The 25,000-nt window shown below is 53.9% G+C and overlaps 1 protein-coding gene across 1 annotated transcript in view; it reads left to right on the top strand.

Annotated features, from left to right (window-relative positions):
* The window catches only part of vars2 (valyl-tRNA synthetase 2, mitochondrial), a 54,741-nt gene that overhangs the window by 2,380 nt on the left and 27,361 nt on the right, over positions 1-25,000 (top strand). Inside the window, exons 2-19 of the mRNA XM_059639610.1 lie at positions 1-76; positions 3,627-3,727; positions 4,068-4,189; positions 4,597-4,663; positions 9,592-9,689; positions 10,242-10,323; positions 10,862-10,981; positions 12,997-13,105; positions 18,104-18,192; positions 18,846-18,936; positions 19,293-19,420; positions 20,401-20,504; positions 20,836-20,917; positions 21,265-21,341; positions 22,365-22,449; positions 23,177-23,282; positions 23,802-23,872; positions 24,820-24,945. Of these exons, the coding sequence (XP_059495593.1) occupies positions 1-76; positions 3,627-3,727; positions 4,068-4,189; positions 4,597-4,663; positions 9,592-9,689; positions 10,242-10,323; positions 10,862-10,981; positions 12,997-13,105; positions 18,104-18,192; positions 18,846-18,936; positions 19,293-19,420; positions 20,401-20,504; positions 20,836-20,917; positions 21,265-21,341; positions 22,365-22,449; positions 23,177-23,282; positions 23,802-23,872; positions 24,820-24,945 (1,734 nt within the window). The remainder of the gene's footprint in view (positions 77-3,626; positions 3,728-4,067; positions 4,190-4,596; positions 4,664-9,591; positions 9,690-10,241; positions 10,324-10,861; positions 10,982-12,996; positions 13,106-18,103; positions 18,193-18,845; positions 18,937-19,292; positions 19,421-20,400; positions 20,505-20,835; positions 20,918-21,264; positions 21,342-22,364; positions 22,450-23,176; positions 23,283-23,801; positions 23,873-24,819; positions 24,946-25,000) is intronic.

Raw genomic sequence — 25,000 nt, forward strand, 5'->3', positions numbered from 1 at the left:
GCTCAGGGGGAGCAGCCGTGGTTGGAGCCCAAGCCTATTACTTACCTTGTGCCAACACCGTCTGGAGAGAAGAAAGGTAAGAGAGAGAACTGGAATTGTGACCTGCTGTGTTGTCTGGGATAGTGCTTCTGATGTAGTAGCTGCATTAAGCTAGACCCTGTTTGATGATGTGCAGGGTCTTGGGGTGGAGAGGACAGGGCTTTTGTGATGGAGACCAAAGGAATCTCTACCCTCTATTAGCCTTAATCCCGGACTAGCGACTGCAACTTGTTGCTTGCTTTATGGCAGAAAGGACTACACCTTGTGCTAGGCAAGTGCGTCTAATGAATAAACGAAAACAGAGGAATTGCAGATGCTGGAAATCTGAAACAAAACCAGAACTTGCTGGAGCAGCTGAGCAGGTCTCTCAGTGCCTGTTGAGAGAGAAAGTGGAGTTCGTGTTTCAGAGCCCAGTGATCCTTCTTCGGAACCAACCATTCGGTTGTGATGAAGAGCCGGTTGACTCTGAAACATTAATTCCACTTTCTCTCTCTGCAGGCGCCGTGAGACCTGCCGAGTTGCTCCAGCAATTTCCATTTGTGCTGTCTCCTCACTAGTGGACTGGCCGTTAGAAACTGCACACAGCGAAGGATTTTGTGACACAGTGTTGTGCCCCTACCTTTGAGCCAGTAGGTCTGCGTTTACGCCGCACCTGCTCCTGAGGTCGGGCATCATGCATCTGGAGTTTAAAAACTATCGGTAATGAAAGATTGGTGGCAACGCTGTTCCCCCGACCAGAGTGAAAACTGGCCACGTTGAAAACCTGGACTCCTTACAGTTGAAGGATGTGTTGGAGCAGTTTTGGAGCTCTGTGACTAACACAAAAAGAATCCTACAGAGCGAAGGGGAAAGCCTTGAAAACGGGTTGGGAATGCCAGAGGTGAAGTGGAATTCTTGCCCTTTAAAACAAGTATCTCGATCAACAGGCCCCTGAAGACATGCCTTATATGAAACAGAACAAGTGCCAGAAGGCAGCAGCGTGGGAAAAACATCACAAAAGCAACTGAGACAGCAAAAGGAGAACACAGCACCTTACAGGCCCCCACGATGTTGTGCCAAAGTTTTACCCTAAACCTAAGGTCTATCTAACCTCCACCCCTACCTTATACTGTCATCCATGTGCCTACCTAATAGCTGCTTAAATGCCCCTAATGAGGCTGACTCCTCTACCCTCTCCGGCAATGCATTCCACTCCATTACCACTCTGGTGAAGAACCTACCTCTGACATCTCCTCTATATCTACCTCCACTCACTTTAAAACTATGTCCCCTTGGAAATGCTACCTCCACGCTAGGGAAAAAGTCTCTGGCTGTCTAAAAGTTTCAAACATTTTGAAGACTGAATCTGAGAGAAAAATTTTGAAATAATGACAAGACCAACGCAGTTTTTGTCGATAAAACGTATTAAGGTTGCGTGCGCAGGAGTCTATTTATAAAACAAATTGCACCCTTGAGCAGGCGGGAAATCACCATTTGAGGGAGCTGTTTCAATGCTACAGAATTTTAAAAGACTTATTTATTCACTTGTGGGATACGGACGTGGCTGGGCTCAGCATTTATTGCCCGTCCCTCGTTGCCCCCTTGAGAAAGTGGTGAGCTGCCGCCTTAAACCGCTGGTGTGGGTTGACCTGCAATGCCCTTTGGGAGGGAATTCCAGGATTTTGACCCGGCGACAGTGAAGGAATGGTGATATATTTCCAAGCCAGGACGGTGAGCGGCTGGGAGGGGATCTTGGAGGTGAGTGGCGTTCCCACGCATCTTCTGGCCTGGTCCTTCGAGATGGAAGTGATTGTGGGTTTGGAAGGTGGTGTCTGAGGATCTTTGGTGAATTTCTGCATCTTGTAGGAGCAAGCTATAGTTGACCAACTTCCTGAACTCGGGGGAGCCCAAAAAAAGGAGGAAGGTAACCTGACTGTTAGCGTGAAAGAATTGTCTCATCCTGTTAACAGGAAGGACACCTACGACTACACAGGACTGGTGGAAATGCTTCCGGCTTGGTTGTTTTGGGATGCCCTGCCTCTGGGGGTTAAATCTCTCCTGTCTCAAAGATCTGTCGTCACATCCCCGAATATGTGCCCCAACCAAACACTGGGACTGGCAGTGAAGTGTAAGGCATGCTGGGTAGGTGTGTGGCAGCGTTCTCTATGTTACATTACCAGCTACCCAGAGGGAACTAAACCCACCACTAATAACCACAACATTTTAACTCAAACTGCAGAGCGCCTCGGCGAGAACACATTGAGAGTAACCGGTGCCGTTTCCTGGCTCCTGTAACGATTGGGTCATCCCGGTGTGGTGGCTCAGGGGGGTGGCGCTGCTGCCTCACAGCGCCAGGGACCCGGGTTTGATCCCCCCTTTGGGGCGACTGCCTGTGCGGAGTTTGCACATTCTCCTAGTGTCTGCGTGGGTTTCCTCCGGGTGCTCCGGTTTCCTCCCACAGTCCAAAGATGTGCAGGTTCGGGTGGATTGGCCGTGCGAAGTGCAGGGGTTACAGGGAATAGGGTAGGGGTTTGGGTCCAGGAGGCATGCTCTCCAGTGGGTTGGTGTGAACTTGACGGGCCGAATAGCCCACACTGTAGGGATCGTATGATCTTGCGAGGAAAGGTTGAGCCGATACCACTCGGAGTTTAAAACAACGAGAGCTGCTCTTATCGAACCAAAAAACATCCTGCAAGGAATTCCGAGGAGGAGCTGTACTGCCCACGGAAAGTTTACTGTCACTTCTGTCTCCGCAGGAGCTGCCAGACCTGCCGAGTTTCTCCAGCACTTACTGTCTTTGTTTTGGGTTTGCAGCATCTGCAGTATTTTTGCCTGTGAGATGGATCGACAGGCTGGATCCTGAAGGATCTCGTAGGGATACGAATTAAAAATAAGATCTCTCTCTCCTTCCAGACAGACAGGAGAACTCCACATGCGCCCCACCTCCCCGCCAATCCCCGAAGGTCAATGGTCTGGGAGGAGTGGAGGGCAGGATCATTAACATTTCCAAGGCTGAGTGAGATTCCCGACTGACAAAGGGCTAACATGGGCAAGTAGGCGGGCAAATGAGTGGTTACGCTATCCGATCAGTGCTGATCTTCTATAACAGCTTAGAGGGGCTGAGTGGACAATTCCTGACCATAGCCGAGGTGGTCACTCCTGCATCCCACCCTGAGAGGGGGCTGTCGAAGGTGGATTGCGAACCATTCCTCTTCAGAACCCAATCCCCTGCTCGACCGGCGTCAACAAAGATGGGCTGAAGGGCAGTAAGCGTTGGGGCAAAGTGTCTGGCCGGGCAAAGTGCACATTCTCCGGATGGCTCACCGAGGACCTGACCCGGAGACGTCTGCAAGAATTCCGAACTCCCCTGGAACGCTGGCCCCCTCAGATTCTCCATTTCTGCGTGACTGATGGACTGAATGGCTGACGTCAGGCTCCTGCTTCTCACAGTTGGCTGTCCAGGGTGGGGGGGTGGGGGCAGGGTTGGGGTGTGAGGAGGTTGCAGGAAATGGGGTGGTGGGTGACGGATGGAGGGGAGGGCTGTGTTGCATGTTTTCAGGGGCGCCTGCAGCTGTTGGATGTTCCCTAACTTGGTGACTCTGTCGCAGATACCTCTGGGCCCCTGCCCGACTCGTACAGCCCGCAGTATGTCGAGGCGGCCTGGTACTCCTGGTGGGAGCAGCAAGGCTTCTTCAAACCTGAGTATCACGTGAGTGGGGAGAGGGGAGAGGGAGGGGTGCAGCAGGTAGGAATCACAGATGGGTGGTGAGGGGCTCTGGTGTGTGTGTGTGTTTGTGACCCTCAGGGGTGTGCCCATGAGCTTCCCCCCAAGCCCTGGGGTGAGGCTGGCGCTGAGTTGGGCAGAGGCAGAGTGCAGGATGGGGGGGTGCCTAATAGAGGGGGAGGGAAGGGGCAAGGCTGGAATGGAGGAGTCGGAGGGAGAGGGGGAGCCGGACTGGCAGTGAGGAGCTGTTGGGTTGATGATGACCTTCTATGGGAGGTGCGTTTGGAGTCACGCTGTACCTGTCCTAATGCTGCTTCCTCCACAGCAACACTTAACTCACCGTGAGGAGTCTACCTTCTCCCTGTGTATCCCTCCGCCCAATGTAACCGGCTCCCTCCACCTGGGGCACGCTCTCACCGTCGCAATTCAGGACGCACTGGTTCGATGGTAAATATTCGACGTGTCGCTGTATTACTGTGGCGAGGGGGGGTGGCGGCGATGGTGGGGACAGGTCTGTCGCTGTGTGATGCTGGGGGTGGGGACAGGTCTGTCGCTGTGTGACGCTGGGGGTGGGGACAGGTCTGTCGCTGTGTGACGCTGGGGGTGGGGCAGGTCTGTCGCTGTGTGACGCTGGGGGTGGGGCAGGTCTCGCTGTGTGACGCTGGGGGTGGGGCAGGTCTGTCGCTGTGTGATGCTGGGCGGGGGGACAGGTCTGTCGTTGTGAGTTGCTGGTGGGGACAGGTCTGTCGCTGTATTTCTGGGAGGGGACAGTGCTGGTGGGGGCTGGTCTGTCCCTGTGTGACGCTGAATGGGGGGACAGTTGAGAGTTCACTACCTGAGATCTTCTCTTGCAGGCGGAGGATGCAGGGCTCGCGGGTTCTCTGGGTCCCTGGGTGTGACCATGCTGGAATTGCCACTCAGGTGAGTCTGGAATCCGGCTGTTCCATCACTCCCGTATTTCCTTGTCTGTGGGATCCTGCCTTGTGCCCCCTGTGTTAAAATCCTCTGGCTTAAGGTGAGGGCGTTGGGGCCATGTTATCTGACCCTTGCCCCTCGATTGTTTGAAACCTGCACTGCGCGTCTTCCTGGGACTGTGTGCGACTTAACCCCCAGGATAGTTGGGAAGGTAAGACTTGAAGAGCAGGTTGAGAGACTGAATAAGTAGGAGGATGAGGAAAAGATGTGAACTTTAGCAGGGATGCATCGGAGAAGAGGGTTACTGTTTGGAGAAAGGGTAACAGGATCCTGAGGGATAGAGGGATCCAGGTGTCTTTGCCAGCGTATCACAAAAGAGTGGGAAGGCAGTAGGAGAGTGATCGGGAAGACAAAGGGGGAAGCTGTGTGTATGTGTGGGCTGCTGCCTTAAGAGCTGTGTTTTGTGCTGGTTTGTTTTAGAGAGAGACTGGGAGACAGGTGGTGAGCAGCCTGTGAGAAAATAAACAGCTTGTGAAGCTGGATGAACGCAGCAGGCCAAGCAGCATCTCAAGAGCACAAAAGCTGACGTTTTGGGCCTGGACCCTGCATCTAGCCTCTCTGATGAAGGGTCTAGGCCTGAAACGTCAGCTTTTGTGCTCCTGAGATGCTGCTGGGCCTGCTGTGTTCATCCAGCTCCACACTTTGTTATCTCGGATTCTCCAGCATCTGCAGTTCCCGTTATCACAGATGGTGAAGCCAGCGAGTTTTGAGAAGATTTGTAGCTCAGGTTGAGGTTCTGGATGTGAGTTTGCTCGCTGAGCTGGAAGGTTAGTTTTCAGACGTTTCGTCACCATTCTAGGTAACATTATCAGTGAGCCTCCGACGAAGCGCTGGTATTATGTCCTGCTTTCTATTAATCTGTTTAGATTTCCTTGGCTTGGTGATGTCATTTCCTGCGCTGGTGATGTCATTTCCTGTTATTTTTCTCAGGGGGTGGTAGATGGGCTCCAAATCAATGTGTTTGTTGATGGAGTTCTGGTTGGAATGCCATGCTTCTAGGAATTCTCGTGCATGTCTCAGTTTGGCTTGTCCCAGGATGGATGTGTTGTCCCAATCAAAGTGGTGTCCTTCCTCATCTGTATGTAAGGATACTAGTGATAGTGGGTCATGTCGTTTTGTGGCTAGTTGATGTTCATGTATCCTGGTGGGTAGCTTTCTGCCAGTTTGTCCAATGTAGTGTTTGTCACAGTTTTTGCAAGGTATTTTGTAAACGAAAATGTGACCAACACTACATTGAACAAACAGGCAGAAAGCTAGCCACCAGGGTACATGAACATCAACTAGCCACAAAACGACACAACATGCTCCAGGGCTAGTATGTCCTTCCTGAAGTGTGGGGCCCAAAATTGGACACAGTATTCTAAATGGGGCCTAACTAGAGCTTTATAAAGCCTCAGAAGCACGTCGCTGCTTTTGTATTCCAACCCTCTTGAGATAAACGACAACATTACATTCGCTTTCTTAACCACGGACTCTACCTGCAAGTTAACCTTCAGAGAATCCAGGACCAACACTCCCAGATCCCTTTGCACTTCTGTTTTACGAATTTTCTCACCATTTAGAAAATAGTCCATACCTGTATTCTTTTTTCCAAAGTGCAAAACCTCACATTTACTCACATTGAATTTCATCAGCCATTTCCTGGACCACTCTCTTAAACTGTCTCAATCTTTCTGCAGCTTCCCCACCTCCTCAGTACTACCTGCCTGTCCACCTATCTCCCTCTCATTGTCAAACTTCGCCAGAATGCCCCCAGTCCCTTCATCCAGATCATTAATATTTAAGGTGAACAGCTGTGGCCCCAATACTGAACCCTGCGGGACACCACTCGTCACCGGTTGCCATTCCAAAAAAGAGCCTTTTATCACAACTCTCTGCCTTCTGTCAGACAGCCAATCCTCAATCCAAGCCCGTAGCTCACCTCGAACACCGTGGGCCCTCACCTTGGTCAGCGGCCTCCCGTTAGGCACCGTATCAAAGGCCTTTTGGAAGTCTAGATAACATCTACTGGGTTTCCCTGGTCTAACATACTTGTTACCTCTTCAAAGAATTCTAACAGGTTTGTCAGGCACGACCTCCCCTTACTAAATCCGTGCTGACTTGTTCTAATCTGACCCTGCACTTCCAGGAATTTAGAAATCTCATCCTTGACAATGGATTCAAGAATTTTACCAACTACCGAGGTTAGGCTAATCGGCCTATAATTTTCCATTTTTTGCCTTGATCCTTTCTTAAACAAGGGGGTTACAACAGCAATTTTCCAATCATCTGGGACTTTCCCTGACTCCAGTAAGTTTTGAAAGATCACAACCAAAGCCTCCACTATTTCCTCAGCCACCTCCCTCAGAACTCTAGGATGGAGCCCACCGGTGCCAGGAGATTTATCAGTTTTTAGACCCTTTAGCTTTTCTAGCACTTTCTCTTTTGTAATGCCTACCATACTCAACTCTGCCCCCTGACTCTCCCTAATTGTTGGCATACTACTCATGTCTTCCACTGTGAAGACTGACGCAAAGTACTTATTAAGTTCTTCAGCTATTTCCTTATCTCCCATCACTAGCCTTCCAGCATCAATTTGGAGCGGCCCAATGTCTACTTTTGCCTCTCGATTGTTTCATATGTATTGAAAGAAGCTTTTACTTACTATCATTTCTAATATTACTAGCGAGCCTACCTTCACATTTGATCCTCTCCTTCCTTATTGCTCTCTTTGTTATCCTCTGTTTGTTTTTGTAGCCTTCCCAATCTTCTGATTTCCCAGTGCTCTTGGCCACTTTATGGGCTGTCTCTTTTCCTTTGATATATTTCCTGACTTCCTTTGTCAGCCATGGCTGTCTAATCCCACCCCAGATAATCTTTGTTTTCTTTGGGATGAACCTCTGTACTGTGTCCTCAATTACACCCAGAAACTCCTGCCATTGTTGCTCTACTGTCTTCCCCGCTAGGCTCTGCTTCCAGTCGATTTTCATCAATTCCTCTCTCGTGTCCTTGTAATTACCTTTATTTAACTGTAACACCATTACATCCGATTTTGTCTTCTCTCTTTCAAACTGCAGACTGAACTCTACCATATTATGATCGCTGCCTCCTAATTGTTCCCTTACTTTAAGGTCTTTCGTAAAGTCTGGCTCATTACATAGCACTAAGTCCAGAATAGCCTGCTCCCTTGTGGGTTCCATCACAAGCTGTTCCAAAAAGCCATCCTGCAAACATTCCATGAATTCTCTTTCTTTGGATCCACCAGCAACATTATTCACCCAGTCCACCTGCATGTTGAAGTCCCCCATGATCACCGTGACCTTGCCTTTCTGACATGCCCTATCTATTTCCCGGTGCATCTTGCGTACCTGGCCCTGATCACTGTTAGGAGGCCTGTACGTAACTCCCATTATAGTTTTTTTGCCTTTGTGGTTCCTCAATTCCACCCACACAGACTCCACATCCTCTGACCCTATGTCATTCAGTGCCGTAGATTTAATTTCATTCTTAACTAACAAGGCAACCCCACCCCCTCTGCCCACCTCCCTGTCTTTTCGATATGTTTTGATATGTTGTCACAGTTCTTGCAAGGTATTTTGTAAATGTACATGTGACAAACACTACATTGGACAAACAGGCAGAAAGCTAGCCACCACGATACATGAACATCAACTAGCCACAAAACGACATGACCCACTATCACTAGTATCCTTACATACAGATGAGGAAGGACACCACTTTGATTGGGACAACACATCCATCCGAGGACAAGCCAAACAGAGACACGCACGAGAATTCCTAGAAGCATGGCATTCCAACCGGAACTCCATCAACAAACACATTGATTTGGAGCCCATCGACCAACCTCTGAGAAAAATAACAGGAAATGACATCACCAACCCAAGGTACCTTAAACGGATAAATAGAAAGCAGGACATAACACCAGCGCTTCACCGGAGGCTCACTAATGATGTTACCTAAATTGGTGACGGAACGTCTGAAAATGAACCTTCCAGCTCAGCGACCAAACTTACATCCAGAACTTGTCAAGCCTTGCGGCATGGTGGTCTGGGTTTATTTTGCTCCAAAAAGGTGAGAACAATAGAAGCAGCCTGAGTGGGTGTGGCCAAACTCCCATCCGCAAAAGCCCCGGAGCAGTTGCTGTAGGGGGTCTTGAAGAGGATGTCCCCCCTCTACCGATTGGATCCGAAAGCCGAGGATTTGTCTTCCCAGGCTCCTGGATTGAGGTGAAGGCAACTGGCCTGGTGACCCAGAATCGGCCGGCTTTGGGAAGATCCCTCTCTCTCCCTGGTGATGCTACTGGCTTTCTCCAGCAAATTCCTGTTCGTGTGGGATGTTCACCCCGACTCTGGGGGTGGAAACATGACACAAGGTATGTCTCTGGGGTGTGTGGTCTCGTCACTGGACGGTTGAACCAGAGACCCCGGGTAATGTTCTTCGGTTTGAATCCCACCACCACCCCGCCCCCGCACCACGGCAGATGGTGGAATTTGAAGGCAATTAAGAAAATTGAAGTTAAAAGTCTAATGATCATTGTCAGGAAAAACCCACCTGGTTCACTAATGCCCTTCAGGGAAGGAAACTGCCATCCTCACCTGGTCTGGTCTACATGTGACTCCAGACCTACAGCAATGTGGTTGACCCTTAACTGCCCCCTGGGCATTTGGGGAGGGACAATAATGCCCCCCAGTCAGTGATGCCCTCATGAATCAAAAAGAAAACGACAGAATGATGGAAGGTGCCGTTGTGGAGACCCCAAGACGATGACGGACCCTCAACGTGGGGTTGGTTGGTAATGCCGGGGTGTGGCTGGGAGCTGGAATGTGTTCACACTAATGTGTCCCCCGCCCCTCTCCCCACTCTCCTCCTGGCAGGTGGTGGTAGAGAAGCAGCTGTGGAGGGACCAAGGAGTCAGGAGACAGGACATGACACGGGCCGAATTCCTGAGGGAGGTGTGGCGCTGGAAGGAAGCGTGAGTATTAATCTCGGCAGCTCAGCAACAGGCTACAGGGGTCTAGAACTGGCCTGTCATCAAAGGTTTGGTCAGGGGTTAGTACTGAGGGAGCGCCGCACTGTCAGAGCGTCAGTACTGAGGGAGTGCCGCGCTGTCAGTGGGTCAGTATTGAGGGAGTGCCGCACTGTCGGAGGGTCAGCGCTGAGGGAGCGCCGCGCTGTCGGAGGGTCAGCGCTGAGGGAGCGCCGCGCTGTCGGAGGGTCAGCGCTGAGGGAGTGCCGCGCCGTCTGTTGGACGTCTGTGAGCGAGTGCAGTGTTGCTGACAAATACAGTGACTGACATCCCTCCAATGAGGGAGCAGCTCACCGTGATATCCCAGAGTTTGGGGTCAGTCTGTCTGAATGTTGCCTGCCCCCACAATGTTACATGTGTGGGCAGCGATGGTGTTCGGTAGGAGGCTGTCTGTGACCCTCCCAGGGTGATACCTGGAGGATGGGAGGACCCCTGTAGAAATAGTTGTATTCCCAGTGGTACTGACCCTCCATTCCCCTCTGCTTGTGGTTTGAGCAGGAAAGGTGATGAGATCTACCATCAGCTCCGGCGTCTGGGGGCCTCACTGGACTGGGACCGAGCCAGCTTCACCATGGACACGGTAAGTCACCGTGGATACAGCTCCTTGGACTTGATTGGTCAGGTGACAGGCTGTCAGATCACATAGCAATGGGCTGAATGGCCGACTCCAACATCCGACACCCCCCCACCCCACCCAAAATCCACCGAATTCCTCAGCCCGCACAGACAGATCCCTGAACTGCCCCAGATCCCACAGCTGGCCCACTGCCCTGTGAGTGCGCTTTGGGGGTGGCCTGGGGGTTGTTTCCAGCCGAAGGATTCGAGGTTTTCCTCGGGTGCGTTGATCCGGGGAGGCGGGAGGGGCGGAGGGTCTGGGTGGGATTAATGGGATGTGTTCTTAGAGTCTGCTGGCGTGTGTCCCTCTGTTGGCAGGAACGTGCCTGTACTTGTGGAGCCCGTGTGTGACTCAGTGACAGTGAGCATGTGCATGAGTGAGACTGTGTGCCTGCGTGTGTATATACGTGTGAAGTCACCTTGGGTGAGAGGATTCCTCCCTTGATGGTGTGCGGTGGAAGCCTGAGTGTCCTCCTCTTTTCCCTCCCTACTGACCTTCCCAGGGTTACTCAGAAGCTGTGACGGAGGCGTTCGTGAGGTTGTACGAAGCCGGCCTGATCTACCGCAGGCAGAGGCTGGTCAACTGGTCATGTGCCCTGAACTCTGCCATCTCCGACATCGAGGTACGGCCGAGCTCGCGACTGGCTTTTCGTCGCCTCCCGTGCGTGGGAACGCGGTCCTCCCGGGGCGTGCCGTCCAAACTCGGCCGTGTCCCTGACAGAGCTGGGACGGGGGGTCACTGAGATGCCTGGCACCGAAACAGACCCTTCGGCCCAGCTTGTCCATGCTGCCCTGATATCCTAAATTAATCTGGTCCCATTTGCCAGAATCTGACCCATATCCCTCTAAACCCTTCCTATTCATGTACCCATTCAAATAAATGTTGTAACTGTACCAGCCTCCACCACTTCCTCCAGCAGTTCATTCCATACATGCACCACCTTCTGTGTGAAAAAGTTACCCCTTAGAGCCCTTTTAAATCTCTCCCCCTCTCATCGCCCTCTTGGACTCCGCTACCCTGAGGAAAAGATCCTGGCTATTCACCATATCCGTGCCCCTCATGATTTTATAAACCCCTCTAAGATCATCCCTCAGTGTCCAACGCTCCAGGGAAAACTGTCCCAGTCTATTCAGCCTCTCCCTGTAGCTCAAACTCTCCAACCCTGGCAACGTCCTTGTAAATCTTGCTTTGACCCTTCCAAGTTTCACAACATCCTCCCTATGGTTCCCTTCTTGAACCCTGTGCTTCCCGTGGTGTCCATCGGGAGGGAATTCCAGGATTTTGACCCAGCCACAGTAAAGGAATAGGCGATGTATTTCCAAGTCAGGATGGTGAGTGGCTCGGAGGGGCAACTTGCAGGGGGGTAGTGTTCCCATGTACCTGCTGCCCTTGTCCTCCTGGGGTGGAAGTGGTCGTGGGTTTGGAAGGTGCTGCTTGAGGATCTTTGGTGAATTTCGGCAGAGCATCTTGTAGATGGTGGCCGCAATGTGTTCTGAGCCTCTGTGGCAGTGGGAGTGGATATTGAAGGGACTGGATGGGATGCTGATCAAGCTGCTATGTCCCGTCCGTCATGTGAGCCACACCTTCATATGAAGCGTCTCAGACAGCTTCGCTCTGAAAGCTGAGCGCTGACTCCCAGCAGGTAGGACGGAGAGGTGAGAAAGACCGTTCCTACGGCGGGGGAGTTCCGGAGCCAGGGGTCCGAAGATGCGCTCGATGGAACAATTCAAAACTGGGCCAGGCTCGAGTTCCAGATTTCAGAGGGTACTTTCCGTGGATTGGAGGAGCTGTCAGAGAAAGAGAGGGAGATGTGTGGGGGAGCAAAGGAGGGATTGGGAAACGAGGGGGTGGGAGTTTGGGAATCGTGACCCTGAGCTGGGTCAGCGACCCCAGAGCGATCGGTGATCGGGACACAGTGTGAGTTAGGTCGGGTGGAGGGAAACAGACCTGGAGGTTGGGTGGGGAGTCGGGGGGTGGTGGGGCGCAGGTTTGTTGGAATGGTCAGGTCTGAGGGTGGCAGACGCACAGAGATGAGCTGGGCGGGGGGTTGGCGGTGGGGGTTTGTTGGTGGCTCCAGCTGTGATGTTGCAAGCGTGGGACATAAAACTGGGTCAAGAATAGGCCATTCTGGGCCTGCAGCTGATAGCCCACGAGGCCGCTGTGCTGATATTGGCGGAGGAATACTCTGGGCATTGGTTAGCAGAAGGTCGTTCATGTTGTGTGCAGGGTGGGGGGTGACAGACTTTGACCCTCACTGCTCAGGGTCTGCCTCCAGCCTGTGTTCCCAGGGACCAACCAGACCGAGCCTGGATTCTTTTTTCAAAGCAGAGACTGCAGTTTGTAACACAAGGGGGAGTGGCGTGTTGCCCACCCCCCTCCACTGCCTTCCCAGCCCTGCCATACGTACCTCCCCTGCCCCAGTTGGCCCATCTCTGCACCCACCCCCATTCCTGTTCACCATTGAGGCTTCACTGCACCACCCTCCCTCTTCCCTTTCCTGAACGCCCCCAGCTTCCGTTCAATTCGCTGCGGACTTTAACCCCACCCCCCGCACTTTCACCTTTGCCCGCCCGTTCTGCGAGGATGTGGTACTCTGACCTCTGAACCCTCTTCCCCGTGGCGTTCCCTTTCTTGCAGGTGGAGAGCCGGGCACTGACTGGCTGCACTTACATCGCGATACCTGGTTATCGGAACAAGGTGGCTTTCGGGGAGATGGTCTACTTCGCGTACCCGACAGAAGATTCTGGTAAGCAAACTGTTCCTTTGCTCTCGTGGGAATCAACTGTGGGAGGCTGCCCTTTGTTCTATTTACCCCCCCCCCCCCCCCACCCCACCCAATCCCCTTCTCTCCCTCTGGGACTGGGTGGGACAGTGAGTCAGACACTATCCTATTACCCCCCTCCCTCTGGGACTGGGTGGGACAGTGGGTCAGACACTAACCTATTATCCCCCCTCCCTCTGGGACTGGGTGGGACAGTGGGTCAGACACTGTCCTTTCTCCCCCCCTACCCCCAGTATTATTCTCCATTTAAATCACACCCAGTTCCTCTGATGTTCCTGCTGGAGAGCTGAAATCGCATTTTGCCAAGCTCTATTCTACATGCCGTGTTTTTGCCTGCTCCCTTAACCTGACTATACCTCACTACAAAATATCTTAGCGCCACAACTTGTCTTCCTGTCTATATTTGTGTCAGGCGCAAACTTAGCACAAGCACATTCCCCTGCTTCGCACAAGTCGGAGTCTCACAGCACAGAAACGGACCCTTCGGCTGAACGTAATCCCAAACTCAGCTAGTCCCACCTGCCTGCTCCTGGCCCATCTCCCTCCAAACCTTTCCTGTCCGTGTACTTATGCAAATAGCTCTTACAGGTTGTAACTGCACCTGCGTCCACCGCTTCCCCAGGAAGGTCAATGTGTTGACAAACCACTCTGTGTAAACAGAAAAATTGCCCCATATATCCTATAAATCCTTCTCCTCTCACCATAAAAAATATGTTCGTAGTTTTAAAATTCACCCCCCCCCCCCCCCACCTACCCTAGGGGTATAAAAAAATCCTTTATCACTCCCCATATCTCGGCCCGTCGTGATTTTATAAGACATAATGTACATTGTTACAAAAGTTGTGACAGCAGCAGTAATCCATAGACCATAAGACATAGGAGTGGAAGTAAGGCCATTCGGCCCATCAAGTCCACTCCGCCATTTAAATCATGGCTGCTGGGCATTTCAACACCACTTCCCTGCACTCTCCCCGTAGTCCTTGATTCCTTCTGAGATCAAGAATTTGTCGATCTCTGCCTTGAAGGCACCTAACGTCCCGGCCTCCACTGCACTCCGTGGCAATGAATTCCACAAGCCCACCACTCTCTGGCTGAAGAAATGTCGTCTCATTTCTGTTTTAAATTTACCCCTTCTAATTTTAAGGCTGTGCCCATGGGTCCTAGTCTCCCCGCCTAACGGAAACAACTTCCTAGCGTCCACCCCTTCTAAACCATACATTATCTTGTAAGTTTCTATTAGATCTCCCCTCAACCTTCTAAACTCTAATGAATACAATCCCAGGATCCTTAGCCATTCATCATACACTAAACCTACCATTCCAGGGATCATCCGTGTGAATCTCCGCTGGACACGCTCCAGGGCTAGTATGTCCTTCCTGAGGTGTGGGGCCCAAAATTGGACACAGTATTCTAAATGGGGCCTAACTAGGGCTTTATAAAGCCTCAGAAGCACGTCGCTGCTTTTATATTCCAACTCTCTTGAGATAAACGACATTACATTCGCTTTCTTAACCACGGACTCTACCTGCAAGTTAACCTTCAGAGAATCCAGGACCAACACTCCCAGATCCCTTTGTACTTCTGTTTTACGAATTTTCTCACCATTTAGAAAATAGTCCATGCCTGTATTCTTTTTCCCAAAGTGCAAAACTTCACATTTACTCACATTGAATTTCATCAGCCATTTCCTGGACCACTCTCCTAAACTGTCTCAATCTTTCTGCAGCTTCCCTACCTCCTCAGTACTACCTGCCTGTCCACCTATCTTCCTATCATTGTCAAACTTCGCCAGAATGCCCCCAGTCCCTTCATCCAGACCATTAATGTATAAGGTGAACAGCTGTGGCCCCAACGCTGAACCCTGCGGGACACCACTCGTCACCGGTTGCCATTCTGAAAAAGAGCCTTTTATCCCAACTCTTTGCCTTCTGTCAGACAGCCAATCCTCAATCCAAGCCAGTAGCTCACCTCGAACACCATGGGCCCTCACCTTGGTCAGCGGCCTCCCGTGAGGCACCGTATCAAAGGCCTTTTGGAAGTCTAGATAACATCTACTGGGTTTCCCTGGTCTAACATACTTATTACCTCTTCAAAGAATTCTAACAGGTTTGTCAGGCACGACCTCCCCTTACTAAATCCATGCTGACTTGTTCTAATCTGACCCTGTCCTTCCAGGAATTTAGAAATCTCATCCTTGACAATGGATTCAAGAATTTTACCAACTACCGAGGTTAGGCTAATCGGCCTATAATTTTCCATCTTTTGCCTTGATCCTTTCTTAAACAAGGGGGTTACAACAGCAATTTTCCAATCATCTGGGACTTTCCCAGACTCCAGTGACTTTTGAAAGATCACGACCAAAGCCTCCACTATTTCCTCAGCCACCTCCCTCAGAACTCTAGGATGGACCCCACTGGGGCCAGGAGATTTATCAATTTTTAGACCCTTTAGCTTTTCTAGCACTTTCTCTTTTGTAATGCCTACCGTACTCAACTCTGCCCCCTGACTCTCCCTAATTGTTGGCAATCTACTCATGTCTTCCACTGTGAAGACTGACGCAAAGTACTTATTAAGTTCTTCAGCTATTTCCTTATCTCCCATCACTAGCCTTCCAGCATCAATTTGGAGCGCCCCAATATCTACTTTTGCCTCTCGTTTGTTTCTTATGTCTTGAAAGAAGCGTTTACTATCATTTCTAATATTACTAGCTAGCCTACCTTCACATTTGGTCTTCTCCTTCCTTATTGCTCTCCTTGTTATCCTCTGTTTGTTTTTGTAGCCTTCCCAATCTTCTGATTTCCCAGTGCTCTTGGCCACTTTATAGGCTGTCTCTTTTTCTTTGATATATTTCCTGACTTCCTTTGTCAGCCATGGCTGTCTAATCCCACCCCGGATAATCTTTCTATTGTTTGGGATGAACCTCTGTGCTGTGTCCTCAATTACACCCAGAAACTCCTGCCATTGTTGCTCTACTGTCTTCCCCGCTCGGCTCTGCTTCCAGTCAATTTTCATCAATTCCTCTCTCGTGCCCCTGTAATTACCTTTATTTAACTGTAACACCATTACATCCGATTTTGCCTCCTCTCTTTCAAACTGCAGACTGAACTCTACCATATTATGATTGCTGCCTCCTAAGTGTTCCCTTACTTTAAGGTCTTTCGTAAAGTCTGGCTCATTACATAGCACTAAGTCCAGAATAGCCTGCTCCCTTGTGGGCTCCATCACAAGCTGTTCCAAAAAGCTATCCTGCAAACATTCCATGAATTCCCTTTCTTTGGATCCACCTGCAACATTATTCACCCAGTCCACCTGCATATTGAAGTCCCCCATGATCACCGTGACCTTGCCTTTCTGACATGCCCTATCTATTTCCCGGTGCATCTTGCATCCCTGACCCTGATCACTGTTAGGAGGCCTGTACGTAACTCCCATTATAGTTTTTTTGCCTTTGTGGTTCCTCAACTCCACCCACACAAACTCAACCTCTTCTGACCCTATGTCATTCAGTGCCGTAGATTTAATTTCATTCTTAACTAACAAGGCAACCCCACCCCCTCTGCCCACCTTCCTGTCTTTTCGATATGTTGTGAATCCTTGGATGTTTAACTGCCAGTCCTGAACTCCCTGCAACCATGTCTCTGTGATGCCTACCACATCATAATCATTCAAGAGGATTTGTGCTGTTAATTCATCTACTTTGTTGCAAATACTATGAGCATTTAGATAAAGTGCCTTAATGCTAACTTTCTTATCATTATTAGAGAGATTGGAAATCCTAAAATGTCTTAAGCCGTCCTTCCTTTTTGCTGTATTCCTAGTCTGCCTCGAGCTTAAACCCACCTGTACACATGCTATCCTGTTGCTTATCTTTCCATTTAACTCCATACTCCCAGTCACTTTCACTTTCCCTTCCCCCCCTGACTCGGTTTCAAGTCCTACTAACCACCCTATTTATCCTTTTCGCTAGAACACTGGTTCCAGATCGGTTCAGGTGGAGACCGTCCCAACGGTACAGATCCCCCCCCGGGTTCCAAAACTGATGCCAATGCCCCATGAAATGGAATCCCTCTTTCCCACACCAATCCCTTGGCCACGTGTTTACTTCCCTAACTTTCCTTCCCCTCTGCCAATTGGCACGTGGCTCAGGCAGTAATCCGGAGATTATGCCCTTTGAGGACCTGTGGCACTTGGTCTAGTTACAGGCTGCCGTTCTCAAAATGCTTTCCCCATCCCAACTCTCTGTCTTCTATTTGCTAGCCGATCCTCTGTTTCTCCCCCCGTCCCCGGCTCTCAGTCATGCTCACAGTCGTTGATGGGATATTGGCAGATGTACGGTCTCTGAGAGTGACATGCCTGATTTCACTCGCAATCCTCCACGTCAGACATCCGCAAACTCCATCAAAGATACTCACCACCTTCCAAGTTGTTCAGACGTAATGCGAATTGAATTGCGTTGTTCAGGTTCTCGTTTTTGACTGGCTCAGCCTGGATGGGTTGAAACGCCTTTTCATTTTGCTTATTTTTTGGGCGCTGCGGGCCTCGATGACTCTGTGACACGCTGTCTATGTACTGGCCAGTTCCTGGTGGTACTCTCCTCCTTTCCCTCCCTTGCTGGCCCTTGGCCAGGCCATTAAAACTTGTCATCTGTTCCTCCTCCAGGGATGAGCAGCTTCGCGAAGGCTATTCACGAACCAGGAAGGAGAAGCGGGGTAGTGGGCCGGGGTGGGGGGGGAGCGGGGAGAAGATCGCAGGCACGTGCGTCCCTCACGTCGGAGAGCCCGGGGATGGGGAATGTGAGATACTGATTCCACCCCCCCCCCCCCCCACCCCAGCCGCTGTCAATTCCCGTTTACAATCCTTCACCATTTGGCCCGTGCGCTCTCCCTCCCTCTCGCGCGCTCCCTCTTGCACCCGCGTTCTCCCCCCACCCCCGGGGACTGACTGTTCTTTCCCTCTGCTCAGGTGAGGAGGTTGTCGTGGCGACGACGCGGCCCGAGACCATGCTGGGAGACACGGCAGTGGCGGTTCACCCAGACGATGGCCGCTACACGGTGAGGGTGATGCGCGGGAGGAGCTGAGGGTGTGGGCGGGTTAGGGTGGGTTGGGTTGGGGGATGATGGAGGAGGTGTCAGGGTGGGGGGAGATGTGGCTGTCGGGGGTCGGGTGGGCTGGTTGGGCGGCGGAGGGGGGGGTGCGTGAATCTTCGGTTCCCGTCTCTCGGAGAGAGGGAGAGACAGTGAGTACAGGAGCCATTCACTGACAGAGGTTTTTAACATCACGAGCAATTTGGAGAGGGAGAGGGGGAGGGAGGGAGGTCCCGCAGATAAAAGAATAAACGGCAAGGTGTGAGCTGATGTGCAAACGAGAAAGATTTTTCCACTCAGTGTGTGGAAACGTGGTAGTGGCTGACCCACATGAAGCACTGAATGAGCTAATTGGCAGTGTGCAGGGAATAGAACCAGCCCAGGCAACAGGCTGAATGTTCCCACCCCACCACTCTGCCCTGTAACCGTTCTGCGAGGCATGCCCAATCGGTGCGGAATTGCAGACGGCTGCGTGGAGAGCCCCGAGGAGAAGATGCGAGTCTATTTGGGCCCGTGTTGTCCCTGTGCCACATGGAGTGGGTGGGGGTGGTGGTGGGTGAGTTTCAGAAGTGAATAGCGGCCTCGCTAACTGTGTGTCCGTTTCTCCACGATCCTCACAGCACCTCGTGGGGAAGAGACTGCGCCACCCCTTCACGGGCCGTCTGCTGCCCGTCCTCGCCGACGGGCTGGTCGACCGGGAGATCGGCACGGGTAACGGCTCACGGCGAGGTGACAGGTCACCAGGGGGCGGCTGGTGGGCTGGCGGGGGGGGGGGGTGTGGTGGTGGGCGGAGGGGTCCAAAAACAGACGGGGTTGGGGGTAGAGTGTGCGTGACCTGGAGAATCCAGAGGTTGGCGGGGGGTTGCTTGTGGAATCTGTGAGCCCAGACTGACCCGGGAAGCTGTGGGGATTGACTCCCTGACACTGCGTTGCCCCTGGCCACGTTGAGTTTAATTTGGGAAGGTGGCAGGGGTCAGTCGTGTGGCCGTTGGTTAATTAGTGGGTACCCTCGTGGTCGCTCCCGTTTCTGCCTGCCTGCTAACCCCTTTGCACCCTGTCCATGACAGGAGCTGTCAAGGTTACCCCTGCCCATGACCACACCGACTACGAGCTCAGCGTTAGGCACCAGCTCCCGGTCATCTCCATCTTCAACGAGGATGGCACCATGGCAACCGAGGCTGGGCTCTGGCTCCAGGTACTGCAAACCATTTCCGTTCCCCCCCGCCTCCCCAACAACACACTCCGCAGTCTCCTCTTTATTTCAACCCTCCACAAACTCCCCACGGTCCTCTGGCTCCCGTTTTCCCTGGCTCACACTGCCCTGGCCGCCCTCCTGCCTTTGGAGCGTGAGGTCCAGACCCACCCACCAACCCATCCTCAGTTGCCCCACCCTACCGCGTGTCTTTCCCCCCCACCCTTCTCTCTCTGTCTCTCTCTCTGTCTCTCTCTCTGTCTCTCTCTCTGTCTCTCTCTCTGTCTCTCTCTCTGTCTCTCTCTCTGTCTCTCTCTCTCTCGCTGTCTCTCTCTCTCTGTCTCTCTCTCTCTATCTCTCATGTGCTCTGTCGCGTGCACCCTCACTGCCTCTGCCCCACACGTGCTTTAACTTTGTCTCTCCCCACCGCCCCTCTCTCCCACCCCCTCCCCGCCCCTCTCTCCCACTCCCGCCCCCTCCCCGCCCCTCTCTCCCACTCCCCGCCCCTCTCTCCCACTCCCGCCCCCTCCCCGCCCCTCTCTCCCACTCCCGCCCCCTCCCCGCCCCTCTCTCCCACTCCCGCCCCCTCCCCGCCCCTCTCTCCCACTTCCGCCCCCTCCCCGCCCCTCTCTCCCACTTCCGCCCCCTCCCCGCCCCTCTCTCCCACTTCCGCCCCCTCCCCGCCCCTCTCTCCCACTTCCGCCCCCTCCCCGCCCCTCTTTCCCACTCCCACCCACTCCCACCCCCTCCCCGCCCCTCTCTCCCTCTCCCACCCCCTCCCCGCCCCTCTCTCTCCCCCACCCCCTCCCCGCCCCTCTCTCTCCCCCACCCCCTCCCCGCCCCTCTCTCTCTCCCACCCCCTCCCCGCCCCTCTCTCTCCCACCCCCTCCCCGCCCCTCTCTCTCCCACCCCCTCCCCGCCCCTCTCTCTCCCACCCCCTCCCCGCCCCTCTCTCTTCCCCCCCTCCGCCCCCCTCTCTCTAGGGTATGAAGCGGTTTGATGCCCGTGGACAGGTGCTGGCAGCTCTCTCGGAGCGGGGCCTATATCGTGGTGTGAAGGACCACTCGATGGTGCTGCGATTGTGCAGGTAAAGGCAGGTCCTCGCCTGGGTCCAGTTTAGTGCCATGTGTGAGCTGGGTTTGGGTGGTGTTCCTGCCCCAGGGTGGGAGGTGCAGTCATAACCCAGCACTCTGTGTGTGTGCGTGCATGCGTGTGCGCACACGTGTTTATATGTATGTGTCTCCCCCACACTCTCTTGTGCCTGCTTTCCCTCCACCCCTGCTCCCCAGCGTCTCCCTTCTCTCTTTGATGCTGATGGTCTCTTTCTCCCGACCCATCTCGCCTCGCCTCGTTCTCTCTCCCCTGACCCACACCCCCCCCCGCCCCGACTGATGAACATTCTCAATCTGTTTTTCCAGCCGTTCTGGTGACGTGGTGGAGCCGCTCCTGAGGAGCCAGTGGTACGTACAGTGTCGAGATCTTGCACAGAGAGCGCTGGAGGTGAGCAACTCTGTTCAGATCCCCTTTCCAGTCTGACCCCCGCGTCCCGCCCAGCCACCGACTCCCGCGTCCCACCCAGCCCCCGACCCCCACTGTCCCACCCAGCCCCTGACCCCCTGTCCCACCCAGTTCGAGAGGAAGCTGGGGTTGGGGGGAAACCTTTCTGACTCACTGTGCCCCCTCGGTCCCAGAGGTGGGGCCTAGGGAGGCGGGGGTAGGACAGTGTCCGACCCACTGTCCCACTCAGTCCCGGGTAGCGGGGGGGGGGTGGGGAAAGGACAGCTGTGCTGTACCAACAGTTGTTTTCTCTAATGCGTCTTATCGATCTCTCCTGCGCCCGCGCACAGGCCCTGGACCGAGAAGAGCTGACCATGGTCCCCAGCTCCCTCCAGAAGACCTGGCGCAGTTGGCTCTCCAATATCAGGTCAGTGCTTTGGGGGGTGGGTGGTATGTGTGTGCGCGCGCGTGTGCCCAGTGCGGAGCATACCGTGGCTGGGAGTAATGGTGGGGGGCTGTGTGTGTGTACGCGCCCAGTGCGGAGCATACCGTGGCTGGGAGTAATGGTGGGGGGCTGTGTGTGTGTGCGCGCGCGTGCCCAGTGCGGAGCATACTGTGGCCGGGGGTAGTGGGTCGTTTGGGGGAGCGTGGGGCAGTAGAGGTTGGGTACACCGTCTTACTTTGGGAGAGTTTTGTTCATTGATTCACTTACGGGACGTGGGCATCGCTGGCCAGGCCCAGCGTTTATTGCCCGTCCCTAGTTGCCCCCTTGAGAGAAGGTGGTGGGTGAGGTCCTTGAACGGCTGCAGTGCTCCCGCTGTGGGTTGGCCCCGACTTTGACCCAGAGGCGGGGAAGGAAACGGCGGCGTGTTTCCGTACGTTCAGGAAGGCGAACGGCTTCGGAGTTGTGCGCTTTCCTCGGTTTTTCCTTCCCTGCGGCTGCCGGGGTCGGGGTCGGGGTCGGGGTCGGGGTGGGGGGACTGGAGAGATTTTAATTTAAGCCAAATCCCTGGGCCTGACTCACCCTCCGCCTGTCAGCGAGGGGACCGCGCGACGTTCTGGGGGTGTGGCTTGGAGCCCAGCCCGCGGCGGAATTTTGATTTAACTCTGAAAGTCCGCGATTTTTAAAAGGCTTTGTTTCGTGAACCAAACGAGAGAGCACAGCTCGCCGAACGGCGACCGCGAGTGGATTGCTGGAACAACCCGTGCGCGGGGCAGCTCGCTCCGGGCTGGTCCACGTGACTCCCGACCCGCTGCAGTGTGGTCAACTCATGGGGCAACTGGGGATGTCTGACGCGACTGTTGGGGCATTGGCAAATGAAGTGAACAGACAGTTCTGGCGATTTCTGAAAACTGACTGACAAACCCTGCCCCCCACCACTCCTGCTTACCCCACATTTCCCTCCCCCCACCGACCCCCATTAACCCCACCAAACCTCTCGTCTTCCAGTGATTGGTGCATCTCCCGGCAGCTCTGGTGGGGTCATCGCATTCCAGCCTATCGCGTTGCCTTCCCCGGCTCGTGTGACCTGGAGGTGAGGGTGACCTCCAAACCTTGACCCCTGCGGGTGGCCGCGGTTAGCTCTCGGCCTGAGGAGGGGGACAGGGCATCCTTGTGAGGGCTTCACAAGTCTGGCTCGGGAGTCCGGGGCTTTTCCTGAATCCCGCGGGTGGGTGGTGGTGAGGGTGGCGGTGGGATGTGTGGGGGTGCGGGGTGACTGAGCGTGTTCGGAGGGGGTCGAGAGTCAGGGCGGTGCACGGAGATTGGTCAGGGTGGTTGTCTTTGAGGAGGAGGAGAAATTGGGAGGGTGGGAGGGAGGAATCGGGGGGGCTTTCGGAGCAAATCCCGTGCCAGGAGAGGGCCCAAATGGGGAGCAGTGGGCGAAAGCGGTCGTGGAGAGGTCAGCGCTTGGGCAGAGGAGCACGCACGGGGGCATGAAAGTGGGTGGTGGATTTGGGACTGAAGTCAGGGTGGTGGGTAAGGCACAGATTCAGGTGGAGGGGGGAAGAACAGGACTGGGTGCAAATGCCCTGGGAGTGGGATGGGGCCTGCACAAAGGTGTAGGGAGGGGAATGAGGGCGGGCAAAGCTGGGATCAGACCTAGAAGGGGAGGTCGGACTCGGGGCTGGATCCGAGAGGGAGAGAGCAGCAACCGAACTGAGCAGGAGAAGTGTGGAAGTGGCGATTGCCCCCTACATAAGGGAGTAGGGAGGGTTCCCCACGACCTCGGCTCTCATTCCTTCCCCCTGGGTCACCCGCAGGGAGAGGCAGCCGGGCTGTGGGCCATCGGCAGGACAGAGCAAGAGGCTCGAAGGAACGCAGCAAAGCAGCACAGGGTAAAGGAGAGCGAGATTACACTGGCACAAGGTACCATGGGCAGGGGGCAACGTGGGCACGATGGCGCGGGCACAGGGACACAGGCAACATGGACATGGAGACACACGGGCTCAAAGTAACATGGCACGTGGGTGCAGACCAACACGGACACAGGGCACGTGGGTGCAGACCAACACGGACACATGGCACGTGGGTGCAGACCAACACGGACACAGGGCACGTGGGTGCAGACCAACACGGACACAGGACAAAGTGACACGGGCATGGGGCAGCACAGACATGGCAGCGCATGGACAATATTTTCCTGGGCGCAGGGCATCATGGAAATGCGAGCTGTATGAGTATACAGCAATATACAAGTGCAGAGTGATGCATAGACATGGGAATGTGTGCGCACAACACAGGGTTACGTGGTGGTGGGGTATGTATAGCACTGAGCTGGTTCTACACTGTGTGTGTGTAGACTGACCCTGGCGTGTGTGTGTGTTGGTCATTCATGCTGAAACCTTGACCAGAGAGACGTTTGCATCTCGTTTTGTGCTCCCCTAGACGATGACGTCCTGGACACTTGGTTTTCCTCGGCTCTGTTCCCGTTTGCAGCGATGGGTTGGCCACACGAGGTGAGTCCTGGTTCCGTATGAAGGGGGAACCATGCCCCGTGGCCCCTGTCGGGCCTGGTCTGGGATGGTGAGGGAGGCTCTGATTGAAATTTACAGATCAGTGAGAGGCCTGGATGGAGTGGACGCGGTGAAGATATTTCCACTCGTGCAGGAGGCTAGGAACCGAGGGGCCTTTAGAACGGAGATGAGGAGCAATTTCTTCAGCCAGAATCTGTGAAACTTACTGCTGCAGAGCGCTGCGGAGGCCAAAACATCGAGTGTCTTTAATAGAGACAGATAAGTAGGGCCTTGATTCGTCAGGGTCAGGGGTGAGAAGGCAGGAGAATGGGGTTGAGAAATATGTCAGCCATGATGGAATGGCAGAGCAGACTCGATGGGCAGAATGGCCTGTTTCTGGCCCTGTACCTTATGGTCTCTGGGCTCCCTGTGGCTACACCAGGCATGAACAGGGGAGGGGATTGTTCTGAGTCAGGCTGTTGGATCCGTCTGACCCCTTCTCTACTGAGGGAGTGCTGTTGATACATTCCCCTGGGCGAGGCATCAGTTGCAGAGCCACCCCATGCCCCTCCCAACCGCGCCCCCCCCCCCCCGGCCAGCCTCGGTGGGGGCAGCCCCGAGGAACAGGAGCGTTCCCCCCTCCACCCCCCAAGCGCAGTGCCTAATCATTTATCCCGACGCGAAATCATCGAAACATCGATCGCGTGGCACTTTGCGTGTGAGGGGACAGTAACGGGAGGCCATTTGGTCCGTTGTGCTGACGTTTGCTGTTTGGCAGAGCCGCCCATTTAGCCCCGCTCCCGGAATAAGCTCCGGTGAACCCGGTAGCAGCACCCTGGCGGTGGGATCCCGCCGGGTCGCCTCCGTTCCCGCGGCAGCGGGGTCCAGAGCGCTGGCCATGTGACTGTGAAGCTGTGAGCGTGAACCTGGGATCGATCTTTGCCCCGCAGAGGCCTGGCTCCAGGGATTTCTACCCCAACTCGCTGCTGGAGACAGGGAGCGACCTGATCTTTTTCTGGGTGGCGAGGATGGTCATGCTGGGCCTGCCATTGACAGGAGAGGTGCCTTTCCAACAGGTAAGGGTATCTCTGCGCCTCGGTCTCGGTCTCGGTCTCTGTCTCTGTCTCTGTC

The sequence above is a fragment of the Stegostoma tigrinum genome, chromosome 34, assembly GCF_030684315.1.
Source record: "Stegostoma tigrinum isolate sSteTig4 chromosome 34, sSteTig4.hap1, whole genome shotgun sequence".
Taxonomy (NCBI): domain Eukaryota; kingdom Metazoa; phylum Chordata; class Chondrichthyes; order Orectolobiformes; family Stegostomatidae; genus Stegostoma; species Stegostoma tigrinum.